Raw genomic sequence first — 19,339 nt, forward strand, 5'->3', positions numbered from 1 at the left:
TGTATACAAAATCTGCGCTATGTGTACTTTGAACAAAAACACAAATTCTCTGTTTTAAAAACAAAAATCATTTTTTTATATAAAATAGGAGATTTGTATTTTAAAGCAGAGAATTTGTATTTTAAAGCAGGAAATTTGTGTCTTAAGAGAGAGAATTTGTGTTTTTAAAACAAAAAATAGTTTGGTGTTTAAACTTTGTACTTTTCTTTGTACTTTTCTTTGTACTTTTCTTATATGAGTTGAAATTTAAATCTAACATTTCTTTAAAATACACACGGCTACGTCGTTGTCGTTCAAATTCCTATAAATTTAAAAAAAAATGTTACAAATATTTTATAATGTATAATTTAATTAATTTATTAATTATGATTAATAAAATTACCTCATGATTTAAATAAAAATTTGTCATGAATTTCGAGTTTCTAAATTTTTGTATATGCTTCTTTTAATGTGAAAGATAAAATGTCATATAAAAATTCTTCCGATATAACATTTAAATACACAAAATTAACCAATATCCGTTTATGATCCGGTTAAATTTCCAATCCCAAAACATCTTTCGCAAATTTTGGCCATGATTTAGCATCTCCAACATCTTGAACAACAAGTCAAGGATTATTATTCAGTTGTTCTACTAAAAATATTCCATTTTAATATTAATAAAAACACATTTAAAAGCACAGAATTTGCAATCTTGTCTGCCTACAAAACTTGTATTTGATCACGTATACCCGTGACTGCCATCTAAAATCTTTTCAAGATCACTCAAGATAATGAGCTTGACAACATATGTCAAAGATCATTGGAGGGGCGGTTCTTCTAAATATTTATCTAATAATATTATGAAAATAACTAGTTATAGTATTTATATACTAGTATATTACTTATTGATGAATAAATTGTTCACTTTATCCTTTATTTTTTTGTTAATAATAAATTTCTTAACGAATAGTGACCGCCATTTAAAACCGGTATCACAATAATAGACAAATATCACATTATCATTGTGATATTTAACTACCATCCGTGGGGCGGTTTACAATTTTTCACAATCATTGTGATACGGATTGAATTAGGTTAGATCTTTTGGTAGTGGAACCCCCCGTAGGAGGGACGGAACACATTGTCTCCACGCATACACTTTTTAACATAAAACAAGATTCCACATGAGTTTATAACTTTCTACGCAAAGTTGAACTTAAATGTATACGTCGAGCGACGGCTAAAATCTTTTAATTGTTTCTCAGGACCTTGACAATATATGTCATTGAAATTCGTGAAGTCGCCCAATTTATGCAATTTTATCTTTATTTCATACGCTTGACTATATTTTATTATCCTTCTAATATTAATTAACTTTTTACGATTATAAACTTTTTAATAAAGGACGTCCGATGGATAAAACTTCTTGAAGGTCACTCAGAATGATGACCTTAACAACATATGTCAAGTTAAGGCCATTGGGTGGTCCCCTAATCTTTAGTTTTATCGTTATATAATCTATTTAATTTTAATTTTATTCTTGCAGTAAACATGGATAAAACATTAGGTAATATAGAAATATCTATTCTATTATAAATATAATTTTATTATGTATGAAATTTGTAAACAATCATGTTATGATAAGAAAATCTTCAAGTTTATAAGTTAAGAAATAGATTACTGTATATAAATGTTAAATTTTATATACAGAAAATATATATTTCATACATAAATAGATTAAAAAAGATATATATTTAATACAAAAAAGTCTTGATTATTATAATTATTTGTTTAGTTTATCATATTTAAAACTTATACAAAAATTGTTAGTTTAAATTATTGTAGAATTTTACATGTATAATAAAATTGAGATAAGAATTATATACATTATACAGAATAGCTCATAAAACTTTTTACAATTCGATATCTCAGAAATTATTAATGATATAGAAAAATGTGTGAAAGTGGAACGACTTTGAGAAGCACATATTTTGATCATATTTTTTTTCTAGATGGAAACGTAAAAAAAGTATGAAGGTCATCTTCACCTTTTTAAATGAAACTATATAATTTTTTTTACATAATTTGATTTCTCTAATTATTTTGCACATAAAAATATTAATATAAAGTGATCGAAAAATTAACAGTTTACGAAATATCTTATGCTTATTCAATTTATGAAATATTTAAAATGTCCATCATGTACTTGTAAATATTTATTCCTCCGAATTAATTATTTCGATTTTGATAATATTTCAAGAGTTACTTAAAGCTCAAGCATCGCATATACTTCCATATTCTTTCGTTGTTGGATTCAAACACAATAACTTTGTCCTTCAGAAAAAACATAAATAAACACTGTACATTCATTTTGTTCAATTCAAATTATGTATGAAAATCTTTGCAGCTATTATTCAAACAATAATATTGTAAAAGTCACAACGATATTTGATACGGAAATGAATATGTTATTAAGTGAATGCCAAAAGAATTATTGGCATACAATTATTGGCATGGTAATATTTTTCGAATGTTATGCGATCAAAAAATAACACATGATGTTTTTTAATTTAGAAAAGCAGCTTTGTGAGTATAGTGAATTATGTAGAACAATTCACAATAAACGTGAAAGTGTTATTAATGGGAATAACAATGCCAATACTCTTGCTGCAATTCCATTAAATCCTCATCTTAACGTGAACTTGCTAGAGCATGAGCTATCAGTTGTTCTTTAATTCAACAAATTTTGAAAAAGAATAGATATTATCCGTGATTTACTCATTTTATTTTATCATAAGAACTTTCAGTGACAGATTACGAGTGCTACGTAGCTTTTTGTGAGTTGACACATGTATAGTACCATATCCAAAATAATTAATTTCTGTACATTTTTCCAATACATTTCAAATATATTTTTCCAATGAGGCTACTTTTATGAATTTAGAAAGATGAATAGTAATCTTTTGTGAATAGACATATGCATTATTAGGCTGTTGAAAACCTTCATTGAATGCTATCTGTTCTACTTTAACATCAATGGTTTTTAAATTTGGTGCGACATAATAGAAGGCTTTATGATTGGACCTTTTTTTTTCGAAGGAATTGTAATAAATGATAGTTATTGCAATTTATTATAAAATCATTTGTATATACTTTTGGACAATGTGCCGCTATATATCAAAAGAGACACATAGCTTTAATAAGACAGTGATTCACCATATTTTGCAAACATCACCAAACAGTTTCTTAATGAAAAATTTGGAGATAAGTGGATAGATTGTGGTTCAATGATCTCAATTTCCCAATCTGATATTAAATATTTTCTTATTCGGATATATTAGGTGTACAAAAAAGTTCTGAGCTTTTTTTTGTAAAATTCAATCTTTATTCAAAAAAATATTAATCAGCGAAATATTCATATTTGCATCAACGACCTTTTGCCATCTTTCGGATAACTTGAGAATTCCTTGACGATAGAAGCTTACCGGCTTCGAAGCGATAAAGTCATCAATGCATTTTCGTATCTCTTCAAATCTCACGAAATGTGTATCAGCCAAATGATGCTGCAGCGACCGGAATAGGTAGTAATCGGAAGGCGCCATGTCTGGGTTATACGCCGCGTGCGGGAAAAGTTCCCAGCCTAAAGATATGGTCCTGAATCGCTTTCGCAACATGTGGTCGATTGTCATGAAGCAAGATCACTTTACGACGTCCTTGGCCAGTAAATGGCCTCTTTTCTTCTAATGCATCACTCAAATTGGTCAATTGTTGTTGGTAGCGGTCTGCCGTGATTGTTTCACTCGGTTGTAACAACTCGTAATACAACACATCTTTCCAATCCCACCAGATACAGAGCAAAACCTTCTTGGCGTGGATATTGGGCTTTGGCGTCGATGTCGAAGGTTGACCAGGGTCAACTCATGATTTTCTACGTTTAGGGTTATCATAAAGAATCCATTTTTCATCGCCTATAATGATTTTGTGCAGAAAATCTTTCCGGAACTTTGAAAGCAAAGTGAGTGCAGTGTCACGCCGACGATTTTTGTTGTCTTCGGACAATTCATGCGGAACTCATCTGCCTTCCTTCTGAACCTTTCCCATCGTATGTAAACGTACGGAAATGGTTTGCCGCGTAACGCTAAGCTGTTCTGCAAGCTCCTTTTCAATTTGCGCAGAGTTTATATCCAGCAGTGCTTGCAATTCGTCCGTTCAATCTTTTGAGGGCGTCCAGCACGCGGTTCATCTTCAAGACTGAAATCTTCTTGGCGAAATTTTTGATACCATCTTTTACATGTAGTATGACTTACAGCGTTCTTTCCATATGCAGCACAAATCATTACAGTGACTTCAGCAGCATTTTTCTTCAGATGAAACGCGAAGTGGATGGAAAATCGAATATGCTCTTTTGTTATTGCCATCGTGAACACTACTGATTGTTGAGGTTATGTGCATCAAACGCCAAACCGTATAGCATTTTAGAAGGCCAAATGTCAACGCTTTAAAACCGCAAAAGAGCAGGAAGATATATAAAATTTAAATTGTTATTTCGGTTGTATGAAATCTAAAGCTCAGAACTTTTTTGTACACCTAATATAAAGGAGAAAGTTATGTTTAAATTTCCGACGACGAAAAAAAATCTAAAATAAAGAATACATGATGCTTGCGCTTCAGTAACTCCTGAAATATTATCAAATATTTGAAATAATTTTTTAATTTAAATAAATGTTTACAAAGTCCATAGACATTTTGTTTTGAATATTTAATAAATTGAATAAGTCGGACATTCAAGTCAGAACAGAATATTGTAATTTTGGTATTGTAAATACAACAACAAAATAAAAATATCTTGTAAATTAGTAATTTTCCGATCACTTTATCTCAATACTTTTATATGCAGAATAATTAAAAAAGTCAAATTATGTGATAATCATTAAAATCATATAGTTCAATTTAAAAAAGTGTAAATTGTAAGCAGCAGTCCGATGTTGTCGTTTTTTTTCTTTGGTCTCGCCCACACTTGCGAGTCGATGCCGCTTTGGAGACTTTCGCTGATGGCGACAGCTTTTATTTAGTTTTTAGTTTTTCGTTGTTATTGCGAGCCGTGACCAAAATCTTTTGATTTACCCATTTTTGTTATCTAGCCATCGATTCCGTCGACGGCTATCGGAATAAAGAGATCAACACGGACGAGTTCAGTTTCAGTCCAGCTACCGAGCGCGTTAGAGTTCGTATTATACGAATAAAGCTTTGCTTATTATGAGTGCGTAGAATCATTTTGGCTTCCCTTTCAAAATAATTCATATTTTTTTTATGTTTGTAACGGTGCATATTTTTATCCGCGACCATTTTTAATATATAAAATTAGATTCGTAATCAATTGCGAGACGGTCACGCGTATCGATTGCGTGGGAGGCGTCCGCGCCGCCGAGTCCGACCAAAGACTGCCGAAAACGTCCGAAAGCAAAAGCGCTCTCACCGCGGAACAAACATCCGAGCATCTCCGGTCTTCTCCGAATTCCGCCGGAGATAAAAAGATTGCTGATCTTATTAGAGCGGTGGCGACGGCTCAATTACCGCTCACGATGAATCGTTCCGAATCCGCCCGAATATCGGATCATGGTGGTATAAAAGGCCTCCGCTCTATCAAGTCAGATCTTCTACAGATCTCCTTCGGATCATGCTCGCTCCCACAAGTTGATCCGGCGCTCCGCTTCTACAAAGAGACGTAACGAAACCGAGATGAAGGTATCTCGCCGCCGCCTGGAAATTTCCGGCGAAGCTAAGTTCTCTTTCTCGATCCGACCTCCGCTTTCCGTAACCGAAAAGAACGACCACGAGTGTTTCCTGCTTCGCCGAGAGATCAGCATCCAGTTTTTCCTAACACCATCCAAACCGAACCAAGGGAATCGCTGAGGTGAGGGCAATTCACCTCCACCCGAAAAATCCCAGCCGATCGCACTCCAAGAATCGCGTGTACTTCACGATTCCTATCGAGGACGTATTGTCGAGGTGAGGATCCGCCGCCACCGGGAGTTCCCGGCCGACCGTTTATCTCGCAAAGGAATCTCGATGCATCCGCGGAATATCCGTAATCCGCTCCGACACTCGCCATTTTTACGATCCACAATATATATATATATATATATATATATATATATATATATATATATACATGACTTCCGTTTCCGGAGCGAAGAATAGCGGGCGTGTATTAACGGGCGAAATTTGTATAAAAGACAGTGAGGGTGAACGGGGTGAGGATGTAAGAAAAGGAGAGTTGAAAAAGAGAGTGTGAAGAATTGGGCAGTGGTGAAGGGGAAGAAAAGTGTGCAGGTTCAGGAGGAGCGAATGAAAGTGAAGGTGAAGAGAGTGGTGAAGAGAGGTTAAAAAGACAAATACATTGAGTACGTGATGTGTGTGCGTACGATAATGAGAACGAAAGAGAGAAAGAGAAGGAGAACGAAAAAGAGAAAGCGGGAGAGAAGGGGGAGGGAGGGAGGGAGGGAGGGAGGGAGGGAGGGAGGGAGGGAGGGAGGGAGGGAGGGAGGGAGGGAGGGAGAGAGGGAGGGAGGGAGGGAGGGAGGGAGGGAGGGAGGGAGGGAGGGAGGGAGAGAGAGAGAGAGAGAGAGAGAGAGAGAGAGAGAGAGAGAGAGAGAGAGAGAGAGAGAGAGAGAGAGAGAGAGAGAGGGGGGGGGGGGTAGGCTGGGTGGATGTACAGACGGCAGAGCAGAGGAGTGTGTGTAGTATAAAGTGTCAGCGGAGAAAGGAATGCGGCGGAAAAAACACTTGCCGGGCTTGATGGAGAGGAGCCTTAAGGCGGGAATGTAAGAGGCGGCGATATTGAAAGATGAAAGGCAAGTGCGGATGAAGAGAGAGAAAGAAAATGGCTTCGAATGATGACAGGAAAAGTGGCAAGGAGATAGAAGGTAGGAGAGGAAAGACGGAGAATGCGGGGAAGAACAGCGAGCGTAGGAAGAGCATGGGATGTTTAGAATTATGAAAGAGAAAAAAAGAGAGGGCAGGAGGAATGAGGAGGGCAGGAAAAGATAGTGAGACGGAGCTGTTCCGTAGAAATTAATATCGAGGTCGCCGGAATTAGGGAACAAAAGTTAGGGAATAAAAAGAGAGCAAAATGGGGATTATTGATGAGGTGGATGGGAGATTTTAAAGATAAACGGGAGAGGGTGGAAAAAAATTTAGATGATATAAAGAAGGAACTAGGCAACATGAGAAGAAGGGAAAAAGAATGAAGAGAGAAATCAGATAGGATGAAAAAAAGGTTGGAGGAATTGGAAATTAAATGAGATAAAAGAGAGACTGAAGGGGAAGGAGAGAAGAGATTGGAGGAAATAGAGGAGAGGGTTGAGGCTTTGAAGGGGAAGAGGAGAGAAATGGGGGAAGCGAATATCATGGGAATAGCTAAAAAGTTAGAAGAGAAGATGAGAGCAATGGAGAGGAAATAAAGGAAAGACAGGAGAAGAAAAGGAATGTAATATTAAAGGGGTTATCGATAAAAAAGGGGGATATTAAGAGCAAGGTGGAGAGGATGATTGGTAAAATTGGAGTAAGGATAGAGTGGGGATACGGGAAATTAAAGAAGAATCAGAAGAGCGAGGAAGGATGGCAGTGGTGAGATCAGAAGGAGAGAAAAGGAGAACTATGAAGAAGAAAAAAGATCGGAAATATGATAAGGGATGGATTGTAGATAACCTGATGTGGAAGGAAAGGAAGGAAAAATGGCATATCGCGGAAATCGCAAAGGAAGAGGAAAGATGGGGGAAGAATGCGAGTAGGAAATGGAATGTTAATTTTGAATGAGAACTACCTCATTCAATCTTTGGTATGGTTGTAGGATGAGGACGAAGTTTCTAAAGAATAGTAAAAGAAATTGAAGGGAGAGAATCAAGGGGATGGGGTTTCCGTAGAGATAAGGGAATAGGCGGACGGAAGAGCAGAGGGAGACGAAGAAGAAGAGGAGAGAGCGGGAAGGGAGGAGGAGGGCTGAGAGAAGGGAGGGGAGACAAAAGTGGAAAAGATGCAATGCTAAGAGGAATGGAGGACGGGAGAGGGGGAGATATGGGAAAGGAAGATTGGACATGTAAGTTGGCGTTTTGGAATGTGGCAGGATTGGCGAACAAGAACAATGATTTCTGGAAGGGATTGGAAAAATGGGATGTGATGATGCTGATGACACATGAGTGGAAAAAGGATGAGAAAGATTGAATGGAAGGCTGCCGAAGAACTATATATGGGAAGTGCAGTTGACCGAGCGGAAGAATAAAAAGGAAATGTAGCAGGGGGGAATGGTAGCAGGGATAAGGAAGAGAATTGAGATGGAGAAAAGAGAGGCAGGAGCGAAAATGGAAGCAGTGATAGTCAGGATGATAAATTTGTTAGGGAAGAAGTGGAGGGTGGTCGGGGTATATGTAAATGGGGACATAGAGAAAAAAATGGAAGAAGTTGAGAGGTTGGGGGGAAAACAAAGAAAATGGAATCTGTACAATTATAGGAGGGGATTTTACTGCAAGGACGGGAGAAACAGGAAGTTGGTGGGAAACGAAGAAAGAGCAAGGAGAAGAGAGGGATAAGAGAGCGTGGGGGTTTGAGATGAGGCTGGTTGAGATGAGGGAAGGGGAAGCAAGATAGCGAGAATGTGTTGGGAAGAAAAGAGGGAAAGAGCGATGAGGTATGGGAGAGGGAGAGACAAGAATTCTGTAGGAAGAGAGGGGTGGAATTGGAGGAGATGGAGAGATAAAGGGAGAGTGGACAGGTAGAATTTTCTAAGCTGGAGAGAGTAGATAGCAATAAACAAAGAAAGGAAAGGTGGGAAAAGTTTTTTAATTTGAAGTATAATAGATGGTATAAAAGAGTTAAGAGAGAAGGGATTCCGAATTGTTTGAAGAAGGATTGGGCGGAAAGGAGATGGATGAGAGTGGCAAGATTGGGAAGGGGAGTAAGGAAAAAAGAATACTGGAAAAAGATGAAAAAAAGCTGTGTAGAGTGTGTGAGTTAGAAGTGAAATCGTAGGAGCACGTTTGGGAAGGATGTGCGAAAGTGGGGTGCGGAGGGAACATGGCAGGGGAAAGTGGAAGAAGTTTTGGGGGAGAATGGAGAGGAAGAAGAATGGATAAGGAGATTAGAGTTAGGACGGGTGAAGAAGAGGTAGTAAGGGAAAGAGGGGGGTGAAAGAGACGGAGAGGTGGGAGAGAGAGAGTGAGAAGTCCAGAGAGAGGGCAGAGAGAGATAGAGGGGGGGGGGGAGAAGGGAACTGCCAATGAGATGATACTTAAATGACGGAAAATGTTTGAAATGTCGGGAGAGGAATAGTATCAAATAAAAAAAATTTGCTGCGAAAACGGAAGTCCGTGCGATGCATGGGTTAGATTAAATTAAGATTAGGATTAGATTTAAATTAGGAATAAGGTAGGATAAGCGAAATTGTTAAGAGCGGTATAATTTGTAAAATTGTATCCCCGAAAAGAATCAATAAATTATATATCTATATATATATATATATAATATATATATATATATATATATATATATATATATATATAAAAACCTATAGATCCGAGTATAGACCGAAATCGTGATCTCAGAGCCGCATCGTCTACTCACGATCAGCGCGCCAAATTTCGATAGGATCGAGGTTTACGATCGTCGTTGCTAGGCAATCGCATCCGCGACAATTCGCGATTGCCTCATTAATCATCGAAAAAACTTGCGGCTATAATTTGTAAACTCGCGTTCCGACAGATACCGCCTTCTGGCGATTCCGTCACCTTGCGAACGCCGATTTCAGGTATACGCGCTGTGTCCCCACGTCAGTGTAGATTTCACATAACAGCCTCGATTAATAACATCAACAATAAACATTGTCAAGTTATTATTTTTTTTCTTTGTTATATTATTTCTTCTGATTTATAATAAATTTCATTTATTATTGTTACATATAAATAATTCTCAGTAATTATTATATTAATTATAATAGTAATTATTATTATTTTAATTAACTGTGCGGCCGGCGAGCTATTTCGCTTTCGAAATACAACACACCCGATTTCGGACGGGGAAAACTAGTCTGTTTTACGTTTCCATCTAGAAAAAAGAACAATATGACTAAAATACGTTCTCCTCGAAATCGTTTCATTTTTATGAAATATTTTTTTGTGTCATTAAAAATTTCCGAAATATCAAGTTATAATGAATTATATAGGTCACTGTATATATAAAAAGACAAATATATTATATGTTTTATATATATTTTTTGATATGCATATGCATGCGCAATGACTTATTTATTCAATGAACTTTATAAAAATTCTTTGAATAGATATTTAAAATTTATTAAAGAAGTATATATAATTGATAAAAATCAATCATAATATAGTAATATCGATTGTAATAGTAATATGTTCTCTAATTTTTAAATTAATATAACACGTTATAATATAGAATGTCTCATTTTAATTAATCCAGCAAAATATCTCGAAAACTAAACTTGATAGGAAAAAATTATATAGTTTAGAGGAATAAAATAATGATAAAATCAATTTTCACAAAATTATTTTTGTCCAAATCACATAAAGATCATCGTTTTATTTTCAAATGCAATTATGTAATATGAGTGTATTCTACATGTAAAAATTAGATACCAGCTCTGTGTATGTGTGCGTGCGTGCGTACGTACGTACAAGGCATGCTAAAAAAATCAAGACTAGAATATCTCCAAAAATATAAATTTTACAGAAAAATATTTCGGATAAAAGTTATAGAAGGTTTAAAGAGATCTATTTACTGACCTTATCAGTTTGACCTTGGGTTGGATGTTGGGTTACATGGAGGTTAATTTTTTTTTTATGGAAACTTATTTTGATATATTCTTATAACTGACCTCGAGAGTTCTTCAAAACATTATAAGATAATAATAAGATATTCTTTTAATAAGTGCTTTTTATGTTATGAAGCTTAAATTTAATAGGCAATTTGATTAATGTAAAATATCTCATAAATTATTCATTTTTTGACAACTTTATCTTAATACTTTTATATACAAAATAATGAGATGAATCAATTGGTGTAAAAAAAAATAATTGCTATTTTAAAAAATGGAGATTTGCAATATGCAACGACGTATCTTTTTGGAAAAATAACTGTATATTTAAACAAAATCTTCGCTGACGATAGATAGCGGGGAAAGATTTGGTCAAGTAATCAGCTTGATCGCCAGACCTCTCACCCCTCGATTATTTTTATGGGGCTATCTGAAGAAAGTTTATACAATAAACCACGAACTGTATTTGATTTACGTTATCGAATTCTTGATGAAGCTACGCTCATTTCCATGGATTATATTAGAAACGCTATTTCAAGATTTTACAATCGACTTACACATTGTCAAAATGCTACTTTTATTCGAAATATTTTTCTGTTAAAACTTATATTGAAAATTTTATTTATTCAAAATTAATTAGATCATTTTTTGTTCCAGACAATGCAATTTTTGTCAGAAATATTTTGTCTGCCAGACTCAGTTTTTGAAATATTCGGAACTGTTTAAAATAGAACATTCTTTATATCATTATATTATACACTATGCATGATCTTGATTGAATGCATGATTGAATTAAATTTTATTGATGTGAACTTGATAATATGTATTTTTACAGTGTCCACACAACTATGCAATACAATTGCGGATGAACTTACACGAACTGCAGACAACGTTGTTCAACTGTATAAACGTTTAACAATTGATAACGATGGTGACTCTTCTAGAGAAACAATCGACCGAGATACAATGCTACGTGGTTTGGAATCATCTGTTAACGAAACTATGCGTACTCTACGATTGGTTGTTGCTGGTAGTGAAAATTGTGATGACAGAAGTAGCGAAAGCGTTGTTACTAATGAAGCGACGATGAAATTTCAAGAATTACTCGCTGGTCAAGATCAAAGTAAAGTAGTCAATATGATGCAACAGTATTCTGAGTTGCTTCTAACCATGATGCAACAAAGGATGGGAGGGACTCAATAAAGTCACATATAAAATCCGTCCATCTGAGAATTAATAAAAGAAATATTATTGTCATTGTGTATTTAATATATCGACGACATATTTACAAAATAATACCAAGAATATATCTTGTAGTAATCTATTTCCAAAACATTATACAATTGATAACTCTTTTTTTTATTTGAGAATTTAAATGTATTTTGCTTTATAAAAATGAAGGGAATGTGTTTCCGCACATAAAACCTATTCATAAAGCTGCACAAGAGATTTTCTCTTTTTACTAACGGTGGATTATATTAATTTTTATAATTAAGCGTTAAATTTGGCAATATATAAATTAATAATACTAAATGTAACATTAAATATTATTGAAATTATTGCTTTTATATCGCATGATGTTAAGTATAAGTGTTATTCTTAATTATTAATATACATAACGAAAATAGATTAGTTACTAAGACAAATCGCGAAATGGATAAATAAGAACGTAAATAATGCACGTGTTTCACAATTAATTAGATAGATATATAGGACCGATTACAACGACCTCATCTATTTGTATTCTGAAGCCATATATCATGAAATGCCAATTAATTAAAGACTAATAGAATAGATTTCAAACAAATATTGATATATCGTGTGAGCGTTATTATAATAACACTAGTACTCTTATTATATAACCAAAGGTTATTTGTATCAGCGGTCTAAAGATATACTTCTTTCTTTGCTATTAAAGCTTTACAGAAAGTTGTAATAAAAAATATACATTATAAAGCTTGCCAGTATAAATTAGAGATTTACATAGTCATTGTATTAAGAATACATTTCTCAAGCCTGCTGATGAGATAGAAAGATTTACCAATATTCGATATTTCAAAATATGAACTATGAAATATGAACTATGAAATCATATTAATTTATTTAGAATTATTAATTTAACATAACTAAATTATATAATTCTTTAATATAAATATCTTCTTTTTTAATAGATCATATTTAATAAAAGTTATAACTTAAAAGTTATAATTTAATCATATTATCTTATAGTAAATGCATATTCTAACACAGAAATTAATATATTTTCATATTTTTTCACATGAACATGTTGAAAAATTTTTGCAGTTTTATAAAATCATCAATTTTAAATTATTCTACTCAATTATCAAGTAACATGTCTTACTAAATTTTACAAAAAAATTATATTGAGAGTAATCAAAGTATGTATTCAAAATACATATGATTAACGAGTGTATCATTACTTTTTAATTTGTATGTATTTTGTGTATTTTATTTTAACATAATTACTATTTTTTATCAAAATTCTATTTAATATTATATATAACCAGTGCCATTTAAATTAAAGTGATGGTCATTTAATAACACATTGTGTTTGTGTATTAATTTATCATTTAGAGAAATATTGTTAATCTTTATTATAATTACTTGAATTACATTTTTAATATGTTTATAACAATTGGAAATTAGTTATTGTGAAATTTACTGGATATGTAATGAATGACAATTATTACAATTAATTCGCATACGTGCAACACTTATACATATACTTACACATATACACACGCGCGCGCGTGCGAGAGAGAGAGAGAGAGAGAGAGAGAGAGAGAGAGAGAGAGAGACAGAGAGAGAAAGAGAAAGAATGGGAATACATAGAATTTAAAAAAAATTAGAAGATTATTTTTTCTCACTTTTTCAACACTTTTATATAATTATTCAGCAAATAATTAACATAAAGAAAATAAAAATGAGTTTTATAAGACAACATTTCTTTATTAGATACATTTCAAATAGCAAACTGACATTATTTGACATCATTATGATGATATTAAATTTCAAAATGACGACAAATAACGTTTGCTACCTGAGATTTAATCAATTTTTATTTAATTGATTATCGATTACTCAGAGATATAATTGATTTTGAATAAGAATATATTAAAGACATCTACAAATTTGAAACTTATATTTTTCCATATTTTTGTTATAAAAAAATAGACAAATATAGTCATTAATATGATCTCAAAGTACAATTTGCTTTTTAATGTGAAAAAAATTTGTCTTATGCAGATTATTTCTTGACATATTGTAATTTAAACTCTTGTTTTTTTAACGATATTACCAGCATTTGCCGATATGCAGCACAAGAAAGTGCTGCTCGTTCAGACAAGATTTTTTTTTACTTGAAAAAACATAGTATATTCTAAGATGGTACCAATAACCATATATGTAAATTTTGTTATGTCATAACAACTATATACAACTTGAACATAAATAACGTAAATGAATATAAATTTTTAAAGGAAAAAATTATAGAAGACCGAAACATGTCAAGACCAATCACATCTTTAAGTACTTACATTTGAATAAAAATTGATCAAATGTATCTTATCAGTACAGGTTTTGTTTTTTGTAATTCATTTTTTATTTTTATTTTTAACATTACTTATTCGTTGATTAGTTACAATTTAAAAATGAACAAACATTAAAAATAATCCTCTTATTTTTTAGTAGTGTATATATGGCACAATGATTTTTTATTCATATTCAAGAAAATAAATTTTCGAGTAAATCATTTAATTTATAAGTAATATAAAATATACTAGATAATAATCGAGACTAAAATAATATTACAAATATTAATAAATTGAAATATTTTATAATTATTATCAACATTTTTAACATTATTAATACAGGAAAATATGGATAGATGATATATGATACATAGAATCTCATTGCATATATGATAATAATTAATTAATGTCATATAATAAAACATCATTCCAAATCATTACTCTTATTATGGTAATTATTTAATTGTATACATAGTTTCAGATTATTTAAAATTATAATTTTGTATATTGTTGTATTTGTTTATAAGTTATAATTATTGTTATAAATTATGTATATTACTTCTTTCATAATGTATAAATATTTATACAAAATTTACAATATAAATAGTAGATAATTTGGTATTATAAGTGCCAAATTCCTCATAATCATGTTATAAAAAATGTAACTTACAAGGGCAAACAACCAAGTTTCCATTTACGATTTTAATAAGTTTTAAATATATTAAAATATAGACTGTGATGTAGCGCTTTTTAACTGCCGGTTACAAGAAGCATAGGCGCGATCGCGGAGGAGTTGACTCGGATCCGCGTCCTCCGATGGGGGAGGAGCGCGGACGATTGTGATTTGGCCAGCGGACCCGTTGTCGCGGTCGCGATGCGACAACCGTTATTATTTTCAGGGAGCGGAGTGACGGCTGCTCCTTACATGTATTTTGCACTTACCGACGGGCGAGGATCAGCATAAAGGAGGCGCGGATGCAGGAGGAATAGCTGAAGAAGGAACGATGTGAAAGCAATCGTAACACGCAAGTTGTATTACCCCTCTCGCACCCATATTAGCGAGGATGGAAATGCCACTTGTAAGATAGATCTCGATTACAGCTTGAAAATCGCCACTGCCGATCGGGAGACGAACGGCGCGATGACGGAGACGGCGCCACCCCTACGGAACAAAACGTGGGGATCTCGGAGATGGAACGTCCTAACGAAGCTTAGGAAAGATGAAAGCCTTTAGGAGGACCGATTTGGCCAGAAAAGTGCGAAAATCTCAAGGCCTAAGAAGCTGAAACGCAAAGGGACGTGGCCACCGATACCGCCGCATTCAAGTTTCCCGCGAGGACTTCACGGCGCGCGGCCAATTGAGGCCACGCGATTAGCCGATTTTCGGCCAATAATGAAACTGCGAGAAGGAGATGGCGATCGTCTGCGTGTACCCCGCGAGGATGCGGGTAATCACTTTTCGTGGTGCGCTCTAACAAGACGGACGTGGATCCGAAGACCGTCGAACAGCCAAGAATAGCCAGCGTAGTTGGCGAATCGAGCATTTTATTGTGTAAAACCGTCACGTTTGTCGTCGCACGAACAGCAGATGAATCGGGCGAGCGTCGCGGGAATGCCGGTAGCGCGAATTTACAATGAGTCACAAAATTATTCGTTTAATCGAAAATGCAACAAAGATGAATGAAATAATGAGACAACAAAGGACTTTAAAAATTTTTTTATTTGGAAATGCATATTTTACAGTTCAATATAACAGAAACATAAAAAAAATTTGAAACATTGTGGTTTATAATTACAGAAAAACATATTATAACAATTTTTTAATCGTTTTCATGTCACAAAATTATTCGCTCATTTTGTAAAAATTATTATTTTAATAAAATTAATATTTAGTGGGATATCCTTTTTGTTTTATAACTTCGACAAGTCTTTTTGGCATCGATTCTACTATTCTTTTTAAATAATCGCTGTCTATTTTTTGCCATTCCTCTTGTAATCTATTTTGCAACTCAATTTTGTAATAAAATGTAAATTTTGTAATAAAATGTTTGTAATAAAATGTTTGCGTATTTTAATATCTAACATATCCCATACCATCTCTATTGGATTCAGGTCGGGGGATTGAGGTGGAGTTTTCATTATTTTTGGACAATCATACAACAACCATTTCTTGTTAATCTGGATGTATGCTTAGAATCGTTGTCCTGATAAAAGTGGAAATTGTCTGGGATTCCCATCTCTTGAGCACTTTGCTTCAAATTCTTTTTCAAAATGTCTAAATACATTATCTTGTCCATCGTTCCTGTAATAATGTGTATACATATAGTTTATCTTCACCTTGATAACTGATGTACCCCCAAATCATTACATGACCGCCTCCGTGTTTAACTGTACTACACAGGTTCTTGAGATTAAACTCCGCGTTTGCTTTTCTCCAAACTTTTTGATAGCCGTCGGAGCCCCAAATATTAAATTTGCTTTCATTGCAAAATATAACATTATGCCAAAATTCCGGAGACTTTGAAATATTTTTTAGCAAATTCTAGTCTTTTTTTTTCTATTAACTTTAATTATATGAGATTTTCTTCTAGCTACACGTTGTATCCGTTATTCCGTAATACTTTTCATATTGTTTCGTGGGAAACTTCTTTTTCAGAGAAATTGTAAAGAAGTGCGTTTATTCGGGGAATACTTTCTTTGGGGAACAATCTTTGGATCTTCTTTAATATTTCTAATTACAAAGCGCTCTTCTGAGGAATTTAATAATTTTTTTCTATCACAACCTATTTTATTTTCTATTCGTCCTTCTTCTTCGTATCGTTTAATAATATATCGCACCGTCGAATAACTTTTGCAAACAATACTTCTAATTTCTTTTAAAGATTTACCATTTTTCCAATGAAAAATAATTAATTCCTAATTTCTAAATTTGTTTCTTTGCTTTTTCTGCCCATGATAATGAATTATTGAAATAAGAAGTTATAAATGGAAATCGATGCTTATTGAATACTGTTCTATTGAATCTGTTATATTAACCTTAAGCAACAGACAGAAACAAATATCATTCGATGTTTCGATGTATTTGTTTACATTTGTTTTAGCCTGTTCGTAACGTGAGCGAATAATATTGGGAAACGTGTAAAGATTGTTATAATCTGTTTTTTTTTTGTAATTATAAACTACAATGTTTCAATTTTTTTTCAATGTTTCAATTTTTTTTACGATTCAGTTATATTGAATTATAAAATATGTATTTCCAAATAAAAAAATTTGTAAAGTCCTTTGTTGTCGCATTATTTCATTCATTGTTGCATTTTTAACTGAGCGAATAATTTTGTGACTCACTGTATGTGAGTGATAGTTAGAGTGTAACGAACCAAGTGCCGGTGCCTGTGACGGTCGTAGCAATCATCCGTCATAGGAGGAAGTCTAGACGACGTTTCGCTCCCCCCCCCCTTGCTCCAGCGGCTACGTTAAGTCTATTAATGTTATTTTTGGCGTTTTGTAATTAATGTACGCGATGTCTTGTCGTTCCGACGGCTATTAATTGTAATATTGCGCTGTGGAATTGCGTCGCTGTTGAGTTCATTGTGGCGGTTGTGAATTGCTCCGGTGCAGTATCACATGGATTCAAACTATCGTTAACGTATGATTTCGTTATTGCTGTACTGTTGCTATTTTTGTATGTTGCGCTATCCTGCCTGCGCGAGTTTAGCTTACCGCGTATTGGTGCTTGCACGTGCTGTTATTCGGGCTGCGAATTGCCGAACGCTTACTACCGTCTTATTTGCGCTAATTATCTGCTAATTCTTATATATTTTGCTGCCAGTCCTGCTTAGGATTTCGAGTACTTGTCGCAGCGAATTTTGTATGGAAAGTCGGTGTTGAATTACCGCGGATATTGTAACCGAAATTTCTTATTATTACCGACCATCTATGTACGTCGCGCGTCCTTTGAGTCAGCCGTTTACTGTGTGATCGGCGAGGTCATATCCGTATTGTACTACTTCGTAACTAATTCGAAGTCACGTTGGAAAGTTCACGAATAAACTTGCTGCTGATTATTAATTACTTATTGGCCTCTACCTCTCTCCCTGAAATAGCCAGTCTCCCTGACCGTCGAACTCCCTCTTACCTGATAACTTTCTGAGCAGCCGCATTTTGTCGCCACGTATCGTGCACTGGTCCGGATATAAGTAAATCTCATTTTTTTCGTGGCATCGCATGCTTGGCGCCCAACCATCTCGAGTCTAGCTGATCGGTGAATTGTAAGGAGTCGCCGTTCTGTGCCGGTTACTTATGACGGGCCGGACGGCACGGACGCCAATTTATTATCCAATTTATTATCTTTATAATTATACTTGATGATCTTAGTTTTATAAAAAGAGGATAAGAAGGGAAGGTGTGTGTCACGACGGGGTCCGAACCAGTCAAAAGTCCGAAATTATTTTGCGAAAAATATCACTCAGCCAGGAATCGAATCTGGATATCCTGCTTACCGGACAGGCATCTTATTCTACAGAGGCATATGATGATATTTATCGCAAATAACGTGTTTAGAATAACACGCCAACAATTCAATGATACATATATATATATATATATATACACTACAATATACATATATACATGCATACTTTTGAATCCCACGACCGGTACTCCAGAGAAATGATGGTCTTATTCTCTCGATGGATGCAGGTCGGACCGCGGCGACAACACTCTCCAACACCACTCCTATCCCTGAAAAACATCTTTATTTCAAGCTTAAAAAACTCTAGAGGACAATTACATCCGGACAGTAAACTATCTCGCAGAGATGTCTTAGATTTTATAAAATTAAGGTCGGAATCCAGTACGAGCAGTAGGACACCTAACTCCTTCAACAGGCACTAGATTTGCGATATAGCAAAGCCGTTTATGAGATCGGCGACCGACGAATTCAGGGCAGCGGTCGCAAATTTTGTAAATAACT

General features: G+C 34.2%; 1 protein-coding gene across 5 annotated transcripts in view; it reads left to right on the forward strand.

Annotated features, from left to right (window-relative positions):
- Nucleotides 1-18,438, forward strand: part of Wdr62 (WD repeat domain 62) — a 249,240-nt gene extending 230,802 nt beyond the window's left edge. Inside the window, exons 26-27 of one of the 5 annotated variants that reach the window (XR_016140837.1) lie at nucleotides 1,529-1,549; nucleotides 11,652-11,767. Coding sequence is in view for 4 of the 5 variants with exons in the window: in XM_089083111.1 (XP_088939237.1) it covers nucleotides 1,529-1,549; nucleotides 11,652-12,019 (389 nt within the window). In the remaining variant the exon portion in view is untranslated. Of the gene's footprint in view, nucleotides 1-1,528; nucleotides 1,550-11,473 lie in introns of all 5 variants that reach the window. The other 4 variants (XM_089083111.1, XM_089083113.1, XM_089083112.1 and 1 more) reach the window with 4 other exon arrangements.
- Nucleotides 18,439-19,339: the final 901 nt, after the last annotated feature.

The sequence above is a fragment of the Pogonomyrmex barbatus genome, unplaced genomic scaffold (assembly GCF_055798465.1).
Source record: "Pogonomyrmex barbatus isolate J1 unplaced genomic scaffold, ASM5579846v1 scaffold7, whole genome shotgun sequence".
NCBI lineage: Eukaryota > Metazoa > Arthropoda > Insecta > Hymenoptera > Formicidae > Pogonomyrmex > Pogonomyrmex barbatus.